This window comes from Phalaenopsis equestris, unplaced genomic scaffold (genome assembly GCF_001263595.1).
Source record: "Phalaenopsis equestris unplaced genomic scaffold, ASM126359v1 Scaffold000150, whole genome shotgun sequence".
Classification (NCBI taxonomy): domain Eukaryota; kingdom Viridiplantae; phylum Streptophyta; class Magnoliopsida; order Asparagales; family Orchidaceae; genus Phalaenopsis; species Phalaenopsis equestris.
In genome coordinates this window covers 214,537-234,888 of record NW_018164592.1, presented here as the reverse complement: position 1 = coordinate 234,888, position 20,352 = coordinate 214,537, and the positions used below count along the sequence as shown (strand labels likewise).

Below are 20,352 nucleotides of genomic sequence, written 5' to 3'. Positions count from 1 at the left end.
AGTGTTGCCGAGATGAGAATGATTAGGTGGATGAGTGGCTTTACACTTAGAGACAAAATGTGAAATGAATATATTCGTGATAGGGTTGGTGTAGCTCCTGTGACGGACAAAATTAGAGAAAGTCGTCTTAGATGGTTTGGTCACATTAAACGTCGACCATCTGATGATCCGATTAGGAGAGTAGATATTTTAGATTCGACTTGTGTTAAAAAAGGCAGAGGTAGACCTAAGATGACTTGGGCTTATTGTATTAAAAATGATCTTAACTTACTAGAACTAAATAAAAATATGACACTAAATAGGACGCAATGGAGAAAAAGGATTCATGTAGCCGATCCCACGTAGTGGGATTAAGGCTTTATTGTTGTTGTTGTTGTGGTGGTGGTATTTGGAGAATTATCCTGTTCATACCTTTTCTACTAACTATGCAAAATTTTTTAATTCTTTTCCTTCATATTCTTTATGATCAAATCTTATGCACTTTATTTTTGCGTTGGACTCATTCTCTGTCCAGTCTTTTTATTGTAAAAATACACACATTATATATATATATATATATAAACATATTTTTTTTGGAGTAATTAATGCGGGTGATCTCCAAATGTCTATATTTTTGTGCACCAATTATTGAGTTTTGGGCTCAGTTCTAATGTTTGAAAAAGTAATCTTTCTCTACTTTTTAAAAATGAAAGTACTCACAAAAATTATTGTTAAATTCAAACACAATTTTTGAAAAAATAATCTTCCTCAGCCCTTTATGAGCTTGTTATTCAACTTTTGGTGCCATATGTATGAATTGGTTTTGAGTATGTTGTTGCTCACATAGTTTCAATGTTGCCTTTTTTATTATCCCTTGTTTTCTGCATGGAACTCTAGTTTTTTGATGTAGTAATACAACAACAACAAAACCTTTATCCCACTAAGTGTCGATTTGTAGAAGAAAGGAAATGCATACACCAAGGTACATCCTCCTGTAGATGTTCACTAAGACCATCCATAACTAAAGCAAAAAGATATGGGCTTAAAGCCGATCTCTGATGTAATCCAATAGAAATAGGAAAATATTTTGTCAATCCTCCTTCAGTTTGAACACGAGTAACAACTCTAGTATACATATCTTTAATGACTTGAATATAAGTCATGTCAATAACTTTCTTCTCGTGAACTCTCCAAAGAATAAATATTTTTGTGCACCAATTATTGAGTTTTGGGCTCAATTCCAATGTTTGAAAATGTAATCTTTCTCTACTTTTTAAAAATGCAAGTACTCACAAAAATTATTTTCAAATTCAAACACAATTTTTGAAAAATAATCTTGCTCAGCCCTTTATGAGCTTGTTATTCAACTTTTGGTGCCATATGTATGAATTGGTTTTGAGTATGTTGTTGCTCACATAGTTTCAATGTTGCCTTTTTTATTATCCCTTGTTTTCTGCATGGAACTCTAGTTTTTTGATGTAGTAATACAACAACAACAAAACCTTTATCCTACTAAGTGAGGTCGGCTACATGAATCATTTTTCTACATTGCGTCCTATTTAGTGTCATATTTTCATCTAAGTCTAATAAATTAAGATCATATTTTTATAGAATATACCCAAGTTATCCTAGGTCTACCTCTGCCTTTCTTTACATAAGTAGAATCTAAAACATCTACTCTTCTAATCGGATCATCAGATGTTCTACATTTAATGTGACCAAGCCATCTAAAACGGCTCTCTCTAATTTTGTCTGTCGCTAGAGCTACACCAACCCTATCACAGATATATTCATTTCTCATGTTGTCTCTATGTGTAAAGCCACTCATCCACCTAATCGTTCTCATCTCGACGACGCGTAACTTTGTTTTTTGCTTCTCTTTTTAAGGCCAACAGTCAACGCCATATAGCATTGCAGATGTCACCACCATCTTATAAAATTTTCCTTTCTGACTAAGCGGTACTTTTCTATCACACAATAGACCCAAAGCATTTTTCCAGGACCCAAAGCATTTTTCCAGTTCAACCAACCAACTTGAAATCTACTAATAACATTCCCGTCTATATCACCATCATTTTGAACAATAGACCAGAAATATCAAAAGCATTTATACCTTTTAATAATTTGATCACCCATAGTTACATTCCTGTCACTAGAGCTACTACTACTAATATTATATTCCATGTATTTAGTTTTAGTTCTACTCAAATGAAGCTATTTAGACTCTATGGTAAACTTCCATACCTCAAGTTTTTCCGTAGCTTTTTCTGTCGTCTTATTCACGAGAAGGATATCATCAGCAAAATGTATACACCAAGGTACATTCTCCTGTAAGTGTCCAGTAAGACCATCCATAACTATAGCAAAAAGATATGGGCTTAAAGCCGATCCCTGATGTAAACTAGCAGAAATAGGAAAATATTTGGTCAGTCCTCCTGTTCGAACACAAGTGAGAGCTCTTGTATGCATTTCTTTAATGACTTGAATATAAGTTATATCAACACCTTTCTTCTCACTTTCTTCTCATCAAGAACTATCCAAAGGATATCTCTTGGAACCTTATCGTAAGCATTTTCTAAATCAATAAAAATCATATGTATATCCTCCTTATTATCTTTGAACTTCTCTATCATGATGTAGTGCTACATATAAAATTTTATTCTTCGACATCAAGTTGTTGAATTAGATATTCGTATTCATGCTTGGAATATGCCCCCATTATGAAGTTTGGTAATTATCGCATTGGGTTATTAAGAGACCGGAAAGAGAGATTTTGAAAGACCCATGTGTTGTTTTTCATGTTCTTATTGTTTGGGACCATCTAACTTGCCTCATGTACTATAATATTTGTCTGCGACGCGATCACAGTTGCACTGTCACCGTTTTTTTTACAAGGCATCTATCTTGTTCACTAAGGCCAAAGATGAATGGCTGGTTTTTTTTGCTATCTTTTGTCTCTCTTTTCCTGCCCTTCTCTCTTTTTATTTTAGTTCTCTAGTTTATACAAGTCTCTTTTCTCTTCCAAGTTTCTTTTCCTCTCTCCATCTCCCCTCTTTTCATAGCCCAAACTGCCACAAAATCTACCAGATTTTTCTCCATGACACCAGCAGGCAGCCATTATTTTTTTCTTTAAATTAAACAAAATTAAGCTGGTGTCCTTCGTTATGAAATTAGGGTCTCGGTTGCACTTGGAAGAGTGAGGAATTCCCTAACGCATGCTACCAATGCTTCCTTGATTGGTGATGGGACTTTGGCAAAAGAAAGGGGAAGCCATGGAACTCATTTACCATTTGGCGCATCATATACGAGAATAGCATTGGACAATTCCGCTAGACCAAGCCCTTCTCCGGTCTAAGGAAGATGTTCGGAACAAAGTCTTGCTAAAGGAACTGGAAGCACTTTTTTTTTTTTTTGTGGTTTCAGGCCAATAACATTTTGGAATTTGCAATCACTTATGTAGATAATTAATATAAATTAGTATTTTTACAAAATCTCCTGTTTTAAAAGTTGTACTTTCTTCCTGCGGATTGAAATTTGAGCTCCATAAAACTAACACTATTGGGAAGCCATTACTTTTGATTCAGACCAGTAATGCTGCTATTCCATCTTGTTAAATGTCTTTGATGCTCTTTGAAGCCATTACCATATTTATTATTATGGTTGTTTTTCCCGTACAAAAAATGGGAGCCTTTCATTGATGGTATTTACGGGATGTATTGATTAAAGTTGAGCTTTTATGAAATCAGTGCACATCTTGAAAGAGGAAAGCATATCATGTGACTGTAGATTGAGGAGTCGAGCATGGGTATAAGGTTCAACTGAGGCCAAGTTCTTTTAACCATGCCATTGTATTTAAGAGTTGTTTTAGAGAAACAAAACTGCTCTGTGACAATGCCCAGCAAATGCTTTTTCTGATTGCAGCAAGGCTAAAAATTCCCAAAATATTTTGAAATCAGGTTTTCGTGTTTGTTTGATATGTGCCATAAATGCGAGGTTAATTGTTTCTATAAATCTATGCAATTAATTTGTGTAGCTGTGAATCTTTCTCTTGGGAATATAATTATATTTCTTTTTGTGAGGCTAGATCTAATTGAGAAAATTACTCAAACATTACCGTTTATCAACTTATTCTTCTCTACATACTGAGGAGAATCTTCCAAGTGAGGTCTGGAATTTATGCAAGTCGTTTTGCTTGATATGGTTTCAAAGTCATGATCCAAGTGATACTGGAGTTATCCCAAACCACGTCGCAAGACACATATTTATTAATGATTTGAACAATGTTACAATGAAGGCTCAAAAGGAAGAAAGGCAACACACAAAGCAAAAACGTAAAAATAAAGGATTACAAATGAAGAGTCAACAAAAGTAGACGCAACAAGCTTGACGAGGAGGGAGTCCGAAGAGGTGGCACTAGATCAACAACAACAGTGAAGGCCAGAGAGGTGTCGGGTGGGTGTGGAAGCAGGACACAACAATCGTAGAGGCGTCGAACAACAACTAGAGATGCAGAAAGCATCGTCGAAGGCTGGACCCGAAGAGGTAGTGGATGGTGGTCTGCAGGAGGCAAGGAAGAAAGGTGGCTTGCCGGAGGTAGTGTGGCGGCACAATTTCTACGGGACAGGGGAGATGTGGCCTACTGGGGCAGGGTGGCGACACTATGCCTTTAAGGGTCAGGGAGCAAAAAATATATTCTGCTGGGATAGGGTGGTGGCATGATGCCTGCGGGGGCAGGGGCCAAGGATGGTGGCTGATGTCGAGGATCTGCGGTAGGCTATGGTCTTCAGGGGAGATGCAGGGCAGAGCTGGAAGGGTAGTTGGAGGCAACAGTCTGTAGGAAGGGGCTGCTGGGAGAAGCTGGAAGGGGCAGCGGACGGTGCGGCCTGCAGGGAAGCTGTAGGATGGAGAAGTGGTGGTTGTGGCATGCAGAGAAGCTGTACGGAGGAGGTTGCTGGCGGAAGGAGGGGGCAGCTGGGTTAGAGAGCGGGGGTGCTGGAGGAGGTTGTGGGAGTTAGCGGTCTGCGTGAGAGGAAGGAGGAGGTGCAGTGGGCTCTTGCTGACAAAGAAGAGCCTTGGGCGGGCTGAGAGAAGGCGGGAGCTGTGACTGTCAATTGTAGAGCGTGATGGAGTTGGAACGATGGAGATAATCACTAGTTCGGACGGGGTTATAGCCGAAGCACCTTCCTCGTCGTCGGATAATACAACCCTTAAGGGAAAAAAACTCCTAGATAAAACCTGAATTAAGATGTAGAAAGCACATTACCTTCTATTTATAAAGATGCTTGACCTATTTTAGGAAACACTTAAAATAAGAAGGGAGAATAAAATGATCTTTCAGATTTTAAGAAAGGGTTTTAAAATAAGGAAGAAGAATAAAATAAAATCAGGATTTAAGATTTTAGGAAATGATTTAAATTAGAAAGGGCCTAGGAAAGAAAGTAGGAAAAGAAGGAAAGAAAAATGCAAATGAGGGAAAAAGGAAAGGTGGGAAGAGGAAGGAGGGCGCGACAACCCCCCTGTATTAAGCACCAGTGATCCTTCCTCGAGCCCCGCGCCATTCTCCTGAGTTTGGGAGACTTTTAATCTCATTTGTCGAAGTTTCCAGATCCACAAAGAGTAGAGTTAGATCTACAATGTTGAATGTGATTGAAATGTTGTAGTATTCTGGTAATTCAATCTTGTATGCATTTTCATTGAGTTTTCATAGACTTCTGAAAAGTTCGTTTGCTCTGGGTTTTGATCTGAATGCTCCTATGTGAATCGTTCCTTTTTTAACAGAATCCCAACGAGGCCGCCTTCTAGGAATGTTACTTTTTCCTAGATTTATTAGCTTGTGTTTGATATTTTCTGTTTTTTCTAGTAATCTCGTTGTTAACCTCTTCGTGTATTTGCTGGATCTCGTGAACCCTTTCTGTAGCGTCTTGGCTGAGCTCTGTTGTCGGCAGGAGTGGAATCATGTCAATTGGTGTGAGTGGATTGTGGCTGTAGACAAATCTCGAATGGATTGTGTCCTGTTGTCTGACTTGTGGATTTGTTTTAGGCGAATGCAGCTTGAGCTAGAAAGAGACCCCATTGTTTTATATTCTTTCGCATAAAACATCTGAGTAGGTTACTCAGGCTCCTGCTCACTATTTCGGTCTAATCGTCTGTTTTTAAATGAGTCGCGATACTGAATTGAAGCTTGGTGTTTAAGTTCACCCATAAGGTTCTCCAGAAGTGACTTAGAAATTTGACGTCCCTGTTTGATGTAATGGTTTTGGGGATTCCATGTAACATTATAATCTCTCTGAAGTATAACCCCGCGATATGAGATGCGTGCAGTGTGCGTTGGTAGGGTGCGAAATGCGTCATTTTTGAAAATTGGTCTACTAAAACCATGACAGGGTACGAGAAAAATGGTCTACTACAACTATGAATGAATCTCCAGCCCCACTGCCCCCTGCTTCAACCAGCAACCTCCTTCCTATAGCTTCCCTGCAGTCCGCAACCACCATGCTTCCTTCCTACAACTTCCCTGCAGGCCGCACCGTCTGCTGCCCCTTCCAGCTCCTCCAGGCAGCACCTCCCTGCAGACCATAGCCTCTAGCTGCTCCTTCCAGCTATTCCCTGTAGTTCCTTTGCAGGCTGTAGCCTACCTCCAATCGTTGGCGTCGACCACCATCCTTGCACCCTGCCTCCGCAGGCATCATGCTGCCACCCCGCCCTTCCAAGCCACATTCTTTGCTCCCTGTCCCTACAGGCATTGTGCCACCACCTTGCCTCAGCAGGCCACATCTACCCTGCCCCCACAGGCATTGTGTCGCCACTATGCCATAGCAGAACACCTCTCTTCACTGCCTCCTGCAGGTTGCCATATGCTGTCTCTTTGGGTCCAGTTTGCGACGACGTTTTTTGCTTCTCTCAGCTGCGGTTTGACTCCTTTATGATCGCTGGTTTGCTGTCCCCCTTCTTGCACAACCACCCGACACCTCTCAGGCTTCACCGCAGCCACTGATCTAGCGTTACCTCTCCCGACTCCCACCTTCTCAAGCTCGTTTTGTCTTATTTTGTTGACTCTTCATTTATAATCCTTTGTTTTTACGCTTTGCTTTGCCTGTTGTCTTTCTTCTCGAGTCTTCAATGTAGCCTTATTTAAGTCATTAATAAAATTGCGTCTTGCGTCTTGCGTCTTGGTTTGGGTTAAGTCTGGTTTCATTTGGTATTAGAGCTAGCGTAAAACTAGTCTTATCCTAGGGTTTCCTAGCTTCCGCCTTCCCCTTCCACAAAAAAAAAAAATTATTTCCTATACTGAACCACCCAGTCCAAAACCACTTTGCTGATTATTAAAATCAGCAATCCCAAATCAAATTTTTTACACCTTCAATTAGTTCCATACACATCTTTCTCCTCCCAACCCTAAACCCTAGCCATGCCACTAAGGAGGTACAAGCCAAAGCCCACCTGGGAGGAGATATGGCAAGAGATCCGTCGATTTCGATGATGGATTACATACACGGAAGATGAAATCCAATGGGAGGTTATCCTGGAACGTGTTCCAAAAGGTCGAAGAGGGGAACATGAAGATATGAAGATGAAGCAGGAAATACAACTCCAACTCCTGACAACTTACTGCCGCCAAAAGGTGCAGACTGTAGCCTCCAAAAAGAAGAGATCGTAACACCAAATGACCCCCTTGTTATCATCCAACGATACCAATTTGCAAGTCTGGTGCCAGCGACTTTATATATGCTTAAAAATACAAGAATTTGATACTGCTTCTAGAAGATTTAAATCCCCTGCAACGACGCCAAAAATTTGATAACGGTTATAGATTTGATAAAGATGTATATAAAATATTTAATAATTGCAAAGTCACACTTATCAACGCAAGTATACATATCGATCAAGTAATACAGAGCTCTAATGGAGTCCTGGATATCGATCCCACAGGGAGTAATATTAGAGGCTACGTTCTTATCTGTCACTAATAGACAATTGAAATAAGTAGATAATTTGGATAACAAATAAATAACTAATAATAGAAAGTAGGGTTTAATTTGTGATATTCAATATATAAGAAAGCATCATTCTCCTTGTCAAGAAATTATAGTGAATAGATAAAGTGAATTAGTTCAATTTATATTATGCCAAATAGGAGAATACCTATTCTTTACCCTTTGGTCCAGGCATAAAGAACATTAACTAATCCTACACTTTTTTACTGAATTTGCGGCTAGGCTGGGAGGACACCGACTCTCACTTCGGAGCTCCCACGTTCCCCTCGCCTGAGGGCTAACATCTACACTTCAGCTCCCAAACGATAGGACCAAATTGAGGATTTTAGTCTGTCACTCTAAAATCTCTAATTCTACGTCCGATAATTTTTATTTCCCTATTTATTTGCACTAAACTTTCAAGAACTTTGACCTCCATAAATTTTGGATGTAATCTTCACTTTAATTGTAAAACTCAACATATTTTAACAAATCAATTGACCAGATTGAAAGTAAATTAAGATTGAAGTGAAAAGATCGTCATAACTTGTTTAACATTCTCATTACATAAACAATTCAAATCAGCATTTCACAAAATCTCAAGACAAGAGAAAGACACAGAAAACCACTCAGAACTCATGGAGAAGATACTACAAAACTTGGAATTTATATATCAAAGCAAAGTCATACAAACTTCAATAAATTCAACTTATCTCTAATTCCTCTCAAAGCAAACTCCTCGAAGTTCCTCTGAATCTATTCCTTTCTTTACAGCACACAGAATTCTCCTTCAAAGCGGCAAGAAGGAAGAAATATCTCACTTTCCTTCCACTCTTACAATCTCTCGAAGAATTCCACACAATACTAACCCTAAATTACACTCTCTACACTCTAATGGACACACGTGGACCCTCCTAGACCCCCGTAGACCTTCATGGACACACATAAAAGCAAAGTCATACAAACTTCAATAAATTCAACTTATCTCTAATTCCTCTCAAAGCAAACTCCTCGAAGTTCCTCTGAATCTATTCCTTTCTTTACAGCACACAGAATTCTCCTTCAAAGCGGCAAGAAGGAAGAAATATCTCACTTTCCTTCCACTCTTACAATCTCTCGAAGAATTCCACACAATACTAACCCTAAATTACACTCTCTACACTCTAATGGACACACGTGGACCCTCCTAGACCCCCGTAGACCTTCATGGACACACATGGACACTCTTCTCTGCCTTCCAAATTGTTTCTTTTAAAGTTGTAGAAGAGTTTTCAAGAGTTGCCCAAGCGTCCCTTTAAAAATCATCCACATTCAATGCATCTGTTGAGAGAACCGCCGTGCTCGCCGTTGGCGGCCTTGATGGCGCCGTCGACAGCTTTCTAGAATATTTAATTCAGGACTCTCGGGAAAAACCCGCCGTCGGCGCCGTCGAGCTCGCCGTTGAGGTGTTGAGAGAACCTCGATGGCGCCCAAGATCAAAACTTCATGTTTTGGTCTTTTTTGCTCCAAATTCTCTTCTTTTTGCATATTTTTGCTCAAATGACCATAATTCAATATACTTGTAACAAAACATCAAAAATGTCTTTCTTTAAAGTGCAATATCATCAAAATCAGTATAAAATCGGTATGAAAATCTTAACATATTTTCCTTTGGTCATCTGACACTGCCATAAATGCTGCAAGTGTCACGACTTTGGACACTTTGAAGCAGAATGCATAACGAGGGGGGTGATTTACTTCACTGAGCATGGTGTCATCGAAAAGTTGGGTAAAGATACCTCAAACTCTGAAAATGATGATGACATAAACGAGAACCCGTTCTCTGTTGAGGAGGTCAATGTACACTTAATCCCAGCGGAGCACGAGGAAGAGACACATCCATTTCTAATTGCCTCCGAGATAGAAATTCCAATTGAGGTAACATTCAAAGCTCTGGAAGTTAGTGACATTGAGGTAATGACAGTCCAACTGTGTATGAGATTATGGTACATCGAGCTAGTATTTTGCAGATTTTGAGGGGAGCATCAGCAGGCCCAAACTTTGATGTCTACACGGGTTAAGAGTTTGAAGAGCTGAAATCAGATATAGGGTCACCACAGATAAGGAAATGCAGTTATTTCAGATTTATAGATCCCATCCCGAGTTGTTCCTACGGAGGGAGGTCCAACATGTTCAAATAGGATTCATTTTGTGCCATGCTTGTAATATTACGAGGAGTATTTCAGATAGATTCAGCTTAGCGGAGTACGCATCAACAGAATTCAGACAGGAGGAATGAAATTCAACTTTGAAATTTGCCCTAAGAGCTTGAAGGGGATGAAAATTCTTTAATGGAATTCAGGTCCTGTCACTGAAGTAGATGTCTCTTCTAAGTGGTCGGTAGTGAGAGTGTCACAACCTGCCACAGATTTAATCCCATAATTGAGTTCTCTTCACATAGTTGTTTCTCGACCACCGCACGCTAGGCATGAGAAGTGGAATGAGAAGATTTCAAATGTAAGGGCTTGATAGTTGCATCTTTGAATGTGCTAAAAGAGGACAGATACCTATCCTAACAGGATGTGTTGTGGAATGACAACATTGACATGATCGACCCAACAAGGGACTTGACGTTGTGCCATGGGAACCAGAGGTTTCGATGAGTGAGGTTGAAACTATCCCAACCCAAGGAGACTGACGTGGGTGCGAGAGTTTCCTGCACGGGAGCGGGAGACAAGACAACTGGCTGAATCGACTGACATAGAGACCGGTCCAGGGAAGCCGGTCTAGGAATCCAATAGAGTCGGGCGGATTTCCTTTTGTATCTCCCAGATCGAGCGACATCTGGAAAGGGCCGACATTGACGCTTGCCCTCTTCTCCCCCTTTTTTGCTTCTTCTTAATATGGAAGTGTTTTAATGACTAATTTCTTACCTCCCCAACCCTTCCTTTTTTTTGGGAGTTTCCTTTTTTTTTTCTTTCACTTTCTTCTTGATGTAAGAGTTTATAAATTGTTGTTTTCTGATTGTATGAGGGGAGTTTTGTTGTATTTGCCTTCAGAAAATTTGTGGAGTTTCTTTCCCATTTATGGGCTGTATCCGAGGAGATGGTGGTGCTTTGACTGTAGCGTACTCTGAGATGATGATTATATCTCTCACTTTATTTTCCCCTAGACCTTCCTTGCATTGCTCCATAGCCGGTTGCTGCTCCGATCTTTTCCCAACCCTGCCAGTCCACTTTCCAGCCGACCAACTTTCTGTCCAGCCCCGTAACCTGCTGCTCTACAGCCAATCCAATCGTCCAACACTCCATCCTTGCTGGCGCCGCCCCAGGACAACAAATCTATGTTGTTTCTGCCATTTCTCCCCTAATTTCTTGTCGTCGCTGCACTGGACAGCCAACCCTCTAGCTTCTCCTGCAGTTTCTCACTCCACCTTTGCTGCCGCCACCCCCGCTAGCTATCCCGATCCACCTAGCCAACCTCCACCACCCTTGGCATGCACTTTCGAGATGTTGTTTGTGTCATTTTATGTGTTGGTGTTTGCATATTCAGTTGTAATTTGTTGTAACCCTATTTTCCTATTAATGAATGTTGCTTTGTGTATTTATGCTATTTTCCCTTTTAGTTCCGGTATCACCAAGTCTAATCGGAACGAGGCAAGTTTCCACAGGAATTAGGGAAGAAATAATCGATTCTATTCCGTTAGTACCCAATCAAAATAATACAATCTCGAGCACGTGAAAGATAAACACCTACAAATTAAGATATAGGCGATCTCTCCCAAACCCTAATTCTTAGATTCAAGACAACAATCACACATAACATAATCTTAAAATATTAAGCGTTATTATACCTCATAATAATAACTAACAATACATAAAAGATAAACAACTAAGATTTGAGAGATAGGCGATTCTTTCCAAACCCTAACCCTTAGATTGATGAAAACAATCAAACATTACATAACCATAAAATATTAAACGTTACTTATACTCATAATAATAACTAACAAATGACTAAATTGTCCTTTTAGACTTGCGCTGCAAACAAGTTTTCAAATTAATTCGCGGACGGTGCCCTTGGCGTCAGTCAAACCAAAAAGATATCTTGTACTCTAGGGGGAAGAGAGTGAACTGCTGCTGGATCAAGTTGTATAGCTCCTACGTGTTGTCACAAGCTAACAATCATTTCAATGTAATTAGTACTTCTTTCTCACATATCGATTCTTAACGCATCTCTTCTAACTCATGCGCCTCCTAGTGAACTTCCATATCCTCATCCTCTCTCAGAAAGTGCCCAACACATAAAACATTATCTATTAGTGTAACCATGTTCTTGTTGTGCACAATTTTTTTCAATATTCGATCAATTTTAGCGCCCTTAGTGACTCTCACTAAACGATGGCATCAACATGCAATAACAGTATTAAGTATTGGACATGTCCATAAATGCTGTAGCACGCCCCTTGCTTGAAATTTTCCAAATTCAACATCTACATACATGTCGGTCCATACAAGTGTGGTCTTCGAATATTCATAGTGAGACTTAGGAGTTCTTTCTGTAAAATATTAAAAACATGCTTCACAATATGAACCCAACCATGTGAAGATTTTCTGGCATTATAGTCATCCAACTTCCATCCGTAAGACCAAAAAATCATATTTTTTAAAGCCTGTCACTATTTTATTCCCCATAATTATCATCTTAGCCATTTCTATCACTTCCAATGACAACAACAACAATAGTTTTTGGATCTTTGTAAAAGTCTTTTCAACTGGTCTTTTAAGTCTACATGAAGCTTAAGCTGCATAGCTCCTCCTCCTTAATTTGATCACTCCTCTTCTACCAGAATATTCAACCAACACTACTAGCGTTGAATCGAAACCTTGGGTGTAGCAGTAGGGGTGCATGATAAGGGCATACACTAATGGGAGAAACTCTGACAATCCGCATGACAACTAAAAACTTAGGCAAATTATCTGCTCGTGTTCCCTAATTGCTTCACTAATTAGGTAGAGTGAAATTTTGGGCGGCACTAATACCCACCAACAACACTGTATTTTGCTTTCTAATTCGTTCTTGAAGTATCATAACGTGGTTCATTGTTAACCCCACTACTGAGTTCAACTAGACTTTTGTCAAATCCAAATGAAAGCTTTCCTCCTCGACAACCTCTCATGTTTTTTGATCCCCTGCTTCGTCACAAACTGTGACAACATGAAAGGTCTCATCCTTGCAATTGTCTTGGGGCAAACTTCTCATCACTCTGAAAACATAACTTCTTTGCTCAATTTTCTTGAATTTCTTTCTTTGTAAGGCGTTTGAGTGTCGCCTCCGGGTTTGATCTATTTTTAATGTCTCGTGGAACCTCCCCCTGGGATCCATTATTTGAGGTTTTGGTGTCCTCATGGTCCTATCGTTTCGGTAGGGTGCTCCAATTGTGCTGCTCCTATTAGTTCGTTCATTGCATTTTTATCTTCAATCAACTATGCTAATTTCATAGTTTCCCCCAATTTTCACTGCCTCAACTGACGAAACATTGCTCGAATCTTTGTTTCAACCCTTTCATGAAGTTTCCTTTCTATACTACTTTCGATATCCCCTTCAAATGACCAGATAATATCTCAAATTTCTCCTTATAATTGATTACATACCCATCCAGGACTAACACAAAAATTGCTCGTGTTAATCCTTTTCTTGCATTGTTCTAAAACGCTTCAACAACCAATTCTTGATTTTTTCCCATTTTTTGATCGGTTGCAGTTGCTCTCTGCATTGATTTTACGTTAGAGTATTCTCTTCCAAACAGAGGACCGCTACCATCAATTTTTTATCCACCGTGTCAATTATCAACAAAGTATCCCTCCACACGATAAACTGAACTATAGACGTCCTCTTCTTCAAAAATTGACTCTTCAACTGCTTTGTGTGAGTCTCCTTTCTAATTTCCTTCATCGAAGTTCGTTCTGCCCATGAAGTGGTGATTGTGTTTCCATCCTCCACCCATATGGATTTTTTTCTTCCATCAAATTGGCTCGCCCCATCTTCAAATCACCCCATAATCCGCTCGTCTGATCACATAGGCTTCTGAATTGCCTTCCTCCTGGAAGACTGCCGCAATTAAAGGCTTTGGCTCAATTAGATGCTGCCCTCGGCCGGGTTTCCATACACTGTGGTTCCCTTTTTCATGTTGAGACTGTTTGAATCGATTATCTCTAGGCCCGAATCACACTCTATCCTGTTCCTCCTGTCGCTGTTAAATGTAAACCTTCAGATGTTGCATGTTTCCCTCTAGATGTTGCCGCTTTAATACGCTCTCGATTCATTCACGTGATCCCACGGCTCCAGATCTACCTAAAGCAGCGATTCTACCTTGATGCTGCGTTAATCCTTCTGATTGCTGCTGCTCAAGTCTGATTCAGATGGTGCCACTTGCTCATGTTGCAGACGGTGGCAGTTTTGTGTAAAACTATGCGATTTTTTTCATTGTCTTTCCAAAGCTATAAATCTTCTTTCCATGGATGAGAAGTGCTCATTTTTGGACGAGAAACACTCCATTTTAGATTTTATTTAGCTGTATCACGTGGCCCACTCACGAATGCAACCCGCGATCCCGTTGTTGGCTTCCCAACTTTTTAAATTCACAACTGTATTATAAATTTCGGTCATGAAGGCAACACAACGATTTTAGAAACGATATGGGGTGGAGCAGTAGCGTCAGATGTGAACGACAAAGATTTTCTAGTGGTGCAATGGCTTCAATGTGTTGATACCAATTTGATTGGAACGAGACAAGTTTCCACAGAAATTATCCAAGAAACAGTATATTCTATTCCACTAGTACAAAATCAAAATGATACAATCTCGAATAAATAAAAGATAAACACCTGTAATTCGACAGGTAGCGATCTCTCCTAAATCCTAACTCTAAGATTGAAGATAACAATCACACATAACATAACCCTTTTTATACCACATTATAATACTAAAAAAATGACTAAATTGTCCTATTAGTCATGCGCCTCATATGAAATTTTAAATTATTTGGCGCGCGGCTGCACCAGTATATTATCTTAATCTTCTATTTGTTACACTTCACATCTTGTCTCATTGCATCTTATGCATGAGCATCTCAGCTTATGTAGATTCTGTGCAACGCTGATTGGTAGTTGAATTGCTTATTGCTTGTTATGTGAGAGGTCTCCTCTCTTGCAGTTTTTTAGAACACTAGTCTTAGTGCTCGTCATTCTTTGTTCTCAAGTCATGGGGTTTGCTATTTTCTGTTCTTTGATGCGAGTGTTCCTGGCTCGGCCACATCACTCATTATTCTCCAACCATCACTTAACTATCTTACAAAGCAAGTCCGTCACTCAACCTTGATCTAATTTGTGGTTTTGCATCTATAACACATTTTTCTAATAGCTCAAGTTAAGTCACTTTGGTACGCCCACGTCACCAAGTATGATTGTTGTATTTGTTAATGATTGTCACCGAAATATCCTCTCACTTTGTTGGAGTTAGTGCCTATACTACTAGATATTAAACATTGTATCAATGCAAAGACTGGGGTCAAGAAAATTTAGACCTTACAGGAGCAGGTGACTAAGGAAATTGCTAATTAGAATGCCAAATATCAGAAGTAGGTTAAGAAATTCAAAAAAGACATGGTTTTCAAGGAAGGTGATTTAGTATTGGTTAGATTTAAAAAGTGAGATTTTTTTAAGGGTTTTTTGGGAAACTCAAGATGAGGATTGATGGTTCATTTATAGTTATCAGATTAGTTAAAGACAAGAAGGTGATTACAGTATTTATGCTACCTTCAATATTGCTAACTTGCTGCCATATTGCTAGGATCTAGAAGCATCCGATGATGAAGATGAAACTCTTTGTTTGTGGTTCAAATGATATAGATGCCTGTTCGGGATACGGATGCGGTTTCATCATCGGATGCTTCCATTGGTTCTTTCTCTTGGCCGATCCAAGGGTCACGCCCACCAGGACTAACTGATCCCTCCTTAATGTCTATTTACATTTTCAGAGATAAATTAGGTTTATTTTGTTTTTATATTATATATTATAAATATGTGGTTTTTGAAACATGTTGGACAGCTTTTTTTTGGTTTTATGCTGCTAGAGATTGCTTTATCTGTTTGTCTTTTTTAGAGAGTTGTGTCTTCTTTCTCTTCAAGCACTAGAACCTCCTTGCTTGAATCAGGCTGAAAGTTTGAAATACCAAGATGAGAATTGATGGTTTGACGGAGAAATTTTTTGAATAAATATTTTTTTGCCTAAATGATTTTTTTGTAAATATTTAGGAGTTTTCCAGGTTATAAAGGAGCCCAGCTACATCCAAAGATTTTTTTTTTTAAATAACTCATTCAAATTTTAATATGTACTAATGTAAAATAATTTCATTATTCTACTCTCTTTGGGAGCTTCTAATTATTATTTAAGACAATTTTTTTTATCCATTCACTCAAAATGGGATTTATTTGAAAATATTTTGCAATTATAATATGCGTCAAACAAATGTGGCTAAAGATGTTTCTAAATTATAATAATTCACGATCTAAAAAGTTTATAGATGAGTAAAGTACTATTTATTCATGTGTCATAAAACGTCAAGGGCAAAAATAGTAAAATGAAATAATGAAGGATTCGGTTCTATTGTTACAGTTTTTTTTACTATTTTTTGTTTCATATAACGGTCATCATAGGAATCGTCGATGTGTGCCATTGGGAACATTGCTTTCCTAACCTGCCTATTCGAGAGTGACTCCAACATTTTAAGATGTATATGCAGTTAAACATACACATACGCGCGTGTGCCCTCTTCAGACACACACATACAGACAGACACAGACACACATAGATATATATATATATATATATATATATATAGTGTGGCTCGTTGTAACTCTTTAGTTGGCATCTACGAAGTCAGTGCTAAGTCCCTTGGAGTTACATGTTCGATCCCGTCCTAGTGCATTTCTCTTGCGGCGCGGGATCGAGTGGTTAGACACATGAGGGTGGTTGGGGTCTCGTTTTATGGCCTCTGACAATTCCTTATGAATATTTTATATTTATATATAGAAATAAATATCATGTATATTTTTGTTCTTTTACTAAATATTTTCCTTAAACAAATAATCTTGAGAGAAATGTGAACTTTGCATTTGTTGTAAAGGATTAAATAATATCCTAGAGATGTTAAAAATTGACCCGACACGATTACTCGACCCGAACATGACTAAAAAAATTCAGGTATGGGTTGACTCGAATAATATTTTTTTCGTGTTTGATTCAAGGATACTAAACCTTTTAGTTTTTTTTAGTAGGGCATGGGTTGACTTGAACTCGAAAATGTCCCTTCGACCCTAAATTGACTTGAAATCGACCCGCCAGCTCAGAATTGTACCGGAATTTATCCAATTTTAACCCAAATAGTGATTATTCCTTATGTTAAACGTGTGTGGTATGGGTTGACAGGTTGAATGCAAGTCGGGTTCGGTTTGGGATTTTCGATCGGTATAATATTTGGGTCGGGTCAGTTTCAGGTAGGACACAAACTCGGCCTGCCCGAATTGATACTCCTACTATATCAAAACAAAATAAAATAGCAATTTCAGATGGTAAGCCAAAACAAAAGTGGTCCTAATTGTCCCCTTAGCCACATGATAATGGCCTGTTCTAATAGTTTGCAGATTGCCCTGTTGTTGATGGAATTTTGTCGTCTGGCTTCTAATGGTTTTTTCATTACAGCAGTGGATACAATTAGATGATTATGACATTTGTAACGTTTTTATCATTGCTGCGGTGAATCTCTTTATGTTCTTGGATTTTAGACATGCTGATGCATGGACTATTATTTGATTTGTTATTCAACGCTCCCAGCACCTCAACCTGTAGAACTATTGTTTCCTTCATCATCTTCTTCTATTACCAGCCTTTCAACTGGTTGCTTTTCTCCCGTTCACGTTGCATCTTTTATGTGATCTTATTCCAATGTGGGAAGTTTTCAGCAGTGGGCATTTTATCTCTTGTCATGATATTTGTTTTCTCGCTTTGTAAAACATATTCTTATAGTTTCCCACTGTTATTTTTTCAATGTTCGAGGTTATTCGTATTTTTAATGAGATACCAGAAGAAACTAGGAGAAGGCTATCTGCAAAGGGATTCTTTCCCCATACTGGTTTCATCATTCAATATTTTCCTGTTCCTCCGAACTGCTTATCCTTGCCGCAAATTTCAGATGGCAAGATAATTATGTCATCGGTAAGTTTGTTTTGAGAGAAACTGTAACATTACTGATTGGTATAGATTGTTTGTTTTGCTTCTAGTAGCCATCTATTTATACTATGTTTATGTATTTTCAGGACAATTCAAAAAATTTACTTCGAAGAATTTTCACTAGCATCGAGAAAATAAAGACTAATCATTCTTCTTGTATTGAAACTCCAGAAAGTGACTTGAGTAGCCTGCAGGTAGCAGTTGCACGGTATTTGAGTCTCAGGGGTGTTGCGAAGGTAAATGAATTTACATAATGAGATGTTTCTGTGTTTGAATCCCTCTATTTTATTTGAAAGATGTTTTCAAATTATCATTCTAAAGTCCTTTTTCTTTAAGATATTTCCCATTTACTCTTTACGTTCAAGGTACCTCATGACATAAATGGGAAGTTAAAGATTAGCGTGGCAGCTGAAAATCCTTCGAAGCAATGGCTTGATAAGATGAGAACGTTATTTATCAGTAAAGGATCTGGCTTTTCTTCTCGAAGTGTAATCACTGGTGATCCTTATATAGGGATTGATGTTATTGGCTTACCATCTGAAATTGCTAAAAAGGTTACCTTTGAGGAGAGAGTGTCTGTCTATAACTTGGAGCGCTTGCAGAAGATGGTAAATAATAGGTTATGTGTGGCTTATACAGATGGGGAGACGAAGTTCTCTATAGAAACTAGTGCTGAAGGACATGTAAAGCTAAAAGTTGGTCAAATTGTGTGTCGCAGAATAATGGATGGTGATGTGGTTTTCCTTAATCGTCCTCCTAGTACACACAAACACTCTGTCCAAGCTTTTTACGTGTCACTTCATGATGAGAATGTTGTGAAAATCAATCCATTGGTCTGTTCTCCTATTGGAGCTGACTTTGATGGTGATTGTGTGCATATATTTTATCCGCAGTCACTTGCTGCAAAAGCCGAAGCTATTGAGTTATTTAGTGTTGAAAAACAACTTCTGAGCTCTCATAATGATTTGCTAAATATGCAGTTTGTTCAGGACTCGTTGTTGTCCCTGAGGCTGATATCCAATGCCTGTTTTCTGACAAAAATGACAGCACAACAGTTATCAATGTTTGTTCCCCGTGGCTTGCCATCACCTGCTTTTGTCAAGGCTCATAATCATGGCCCATTTTGGACTATTTTTCAGGTGTTACAATGTGCATTTCCTGCCTCTCTTGATTGTTCTGGTGACAGGCATTCCATCAGTGGTAGTGAAATACTACATGTTGATTTTAAAAAGGACATGATCCATGCATCGCTGGTTGATATGGTTTCTTCTGTTTTGTCATTTAAAGGTTCCAAAGAGGGGCTTGTGTTTTTGAACACTGTGCAGCCTCTGCTTATGGAGATGTTAAATGTACAAGGATTCAGTATCAATTTGCAGGATTTTGATGTCCCAAAGGATATTCTTGAAGATATTCATTTCAAATTGCAAGAGATATCTTGTTTGCTCAGCAAACCCCGATCATCTTATAGAGAAGGCCAGGACTTGCAAGTTGAGGATCTTCTCAAAATTCTTAAATTTCCTATCACTGATTTTATTCTGAAGACTTCATCAGTTGGTACTATGATTGATTCGAAGAGTGAGTCATCAATCTTTAAAGTTCTGCAACAGCTAGGATTTTTAGGCCTTGAACTATTTGAGAGAGGAAAATTGTACTCGAAGACCCTAGTTCAGGATGTGTTTTCATATTACCTTGGAAAACATTCGATTGATGGAGTTGGTGTTCCATCTGAGGCCTGTGGTCTGGTTAAGGGTTCTTTCTTTGGTGGTTTAAATCCATATGAAGATTTTGTCCATTCTATTTGCACAAGAGAAGTTATTGTTCGTTCCTCTAGAGGGCTGACAGAGCCAGGAACATTGTTTAAGAATCTAATGGCGATTCTTCGAGATGTTGTAGTTTGTTATGATGGGACTGTGAGGAATGTGTGCAGAAATTTTGTTATTCAATTTCAGTATAGAGTGAAGGATGATATTGATACTTCGATTGGAGAGCTTGCTGGTGAGCCAGTTGGGGTGTTGGCTGCAACTGCAATATCTAATCCAGCTTATAAAGCTGTCTTGGATTCTTCTCTCAGTACAAATTCATCATGGGAGTTGATGAAGGTACATACATTGTTATGGCTTTAAAATTGCCA

The 20,352-nt window shown here is 38.8% G+C and overlaps 1 protein-coding gene across 1 annotated transcript in view; it reads left to right on the top strand.

The window, feature by feature from the left end:
* The window catches only part of LOC110021846 (DNA-directed RNA polymerase V subunit 1), a 128,252-nt gene that overhangs the window by 34,088 nt on the left and 73,812 nt on the right, over positions 1–20,352 (top strand). The window contains exons 7-9 of the mRNA XM_020720521.1: positions 18,048–18,206; positions 18,308–18,457; positions 18,587–20,320. Of these exons, the coding sequence (XP_020576180.1) occupies positions 18,048–18,206; positions 18,308–18,457; positions 18,587–20,320 (2,043 nt within the window). The remainder of the gene's footprint in view (positions 1–18,047; positions 18,207–18,307; positions 18,458–18,586; positions 20,321–20,352) is intronic.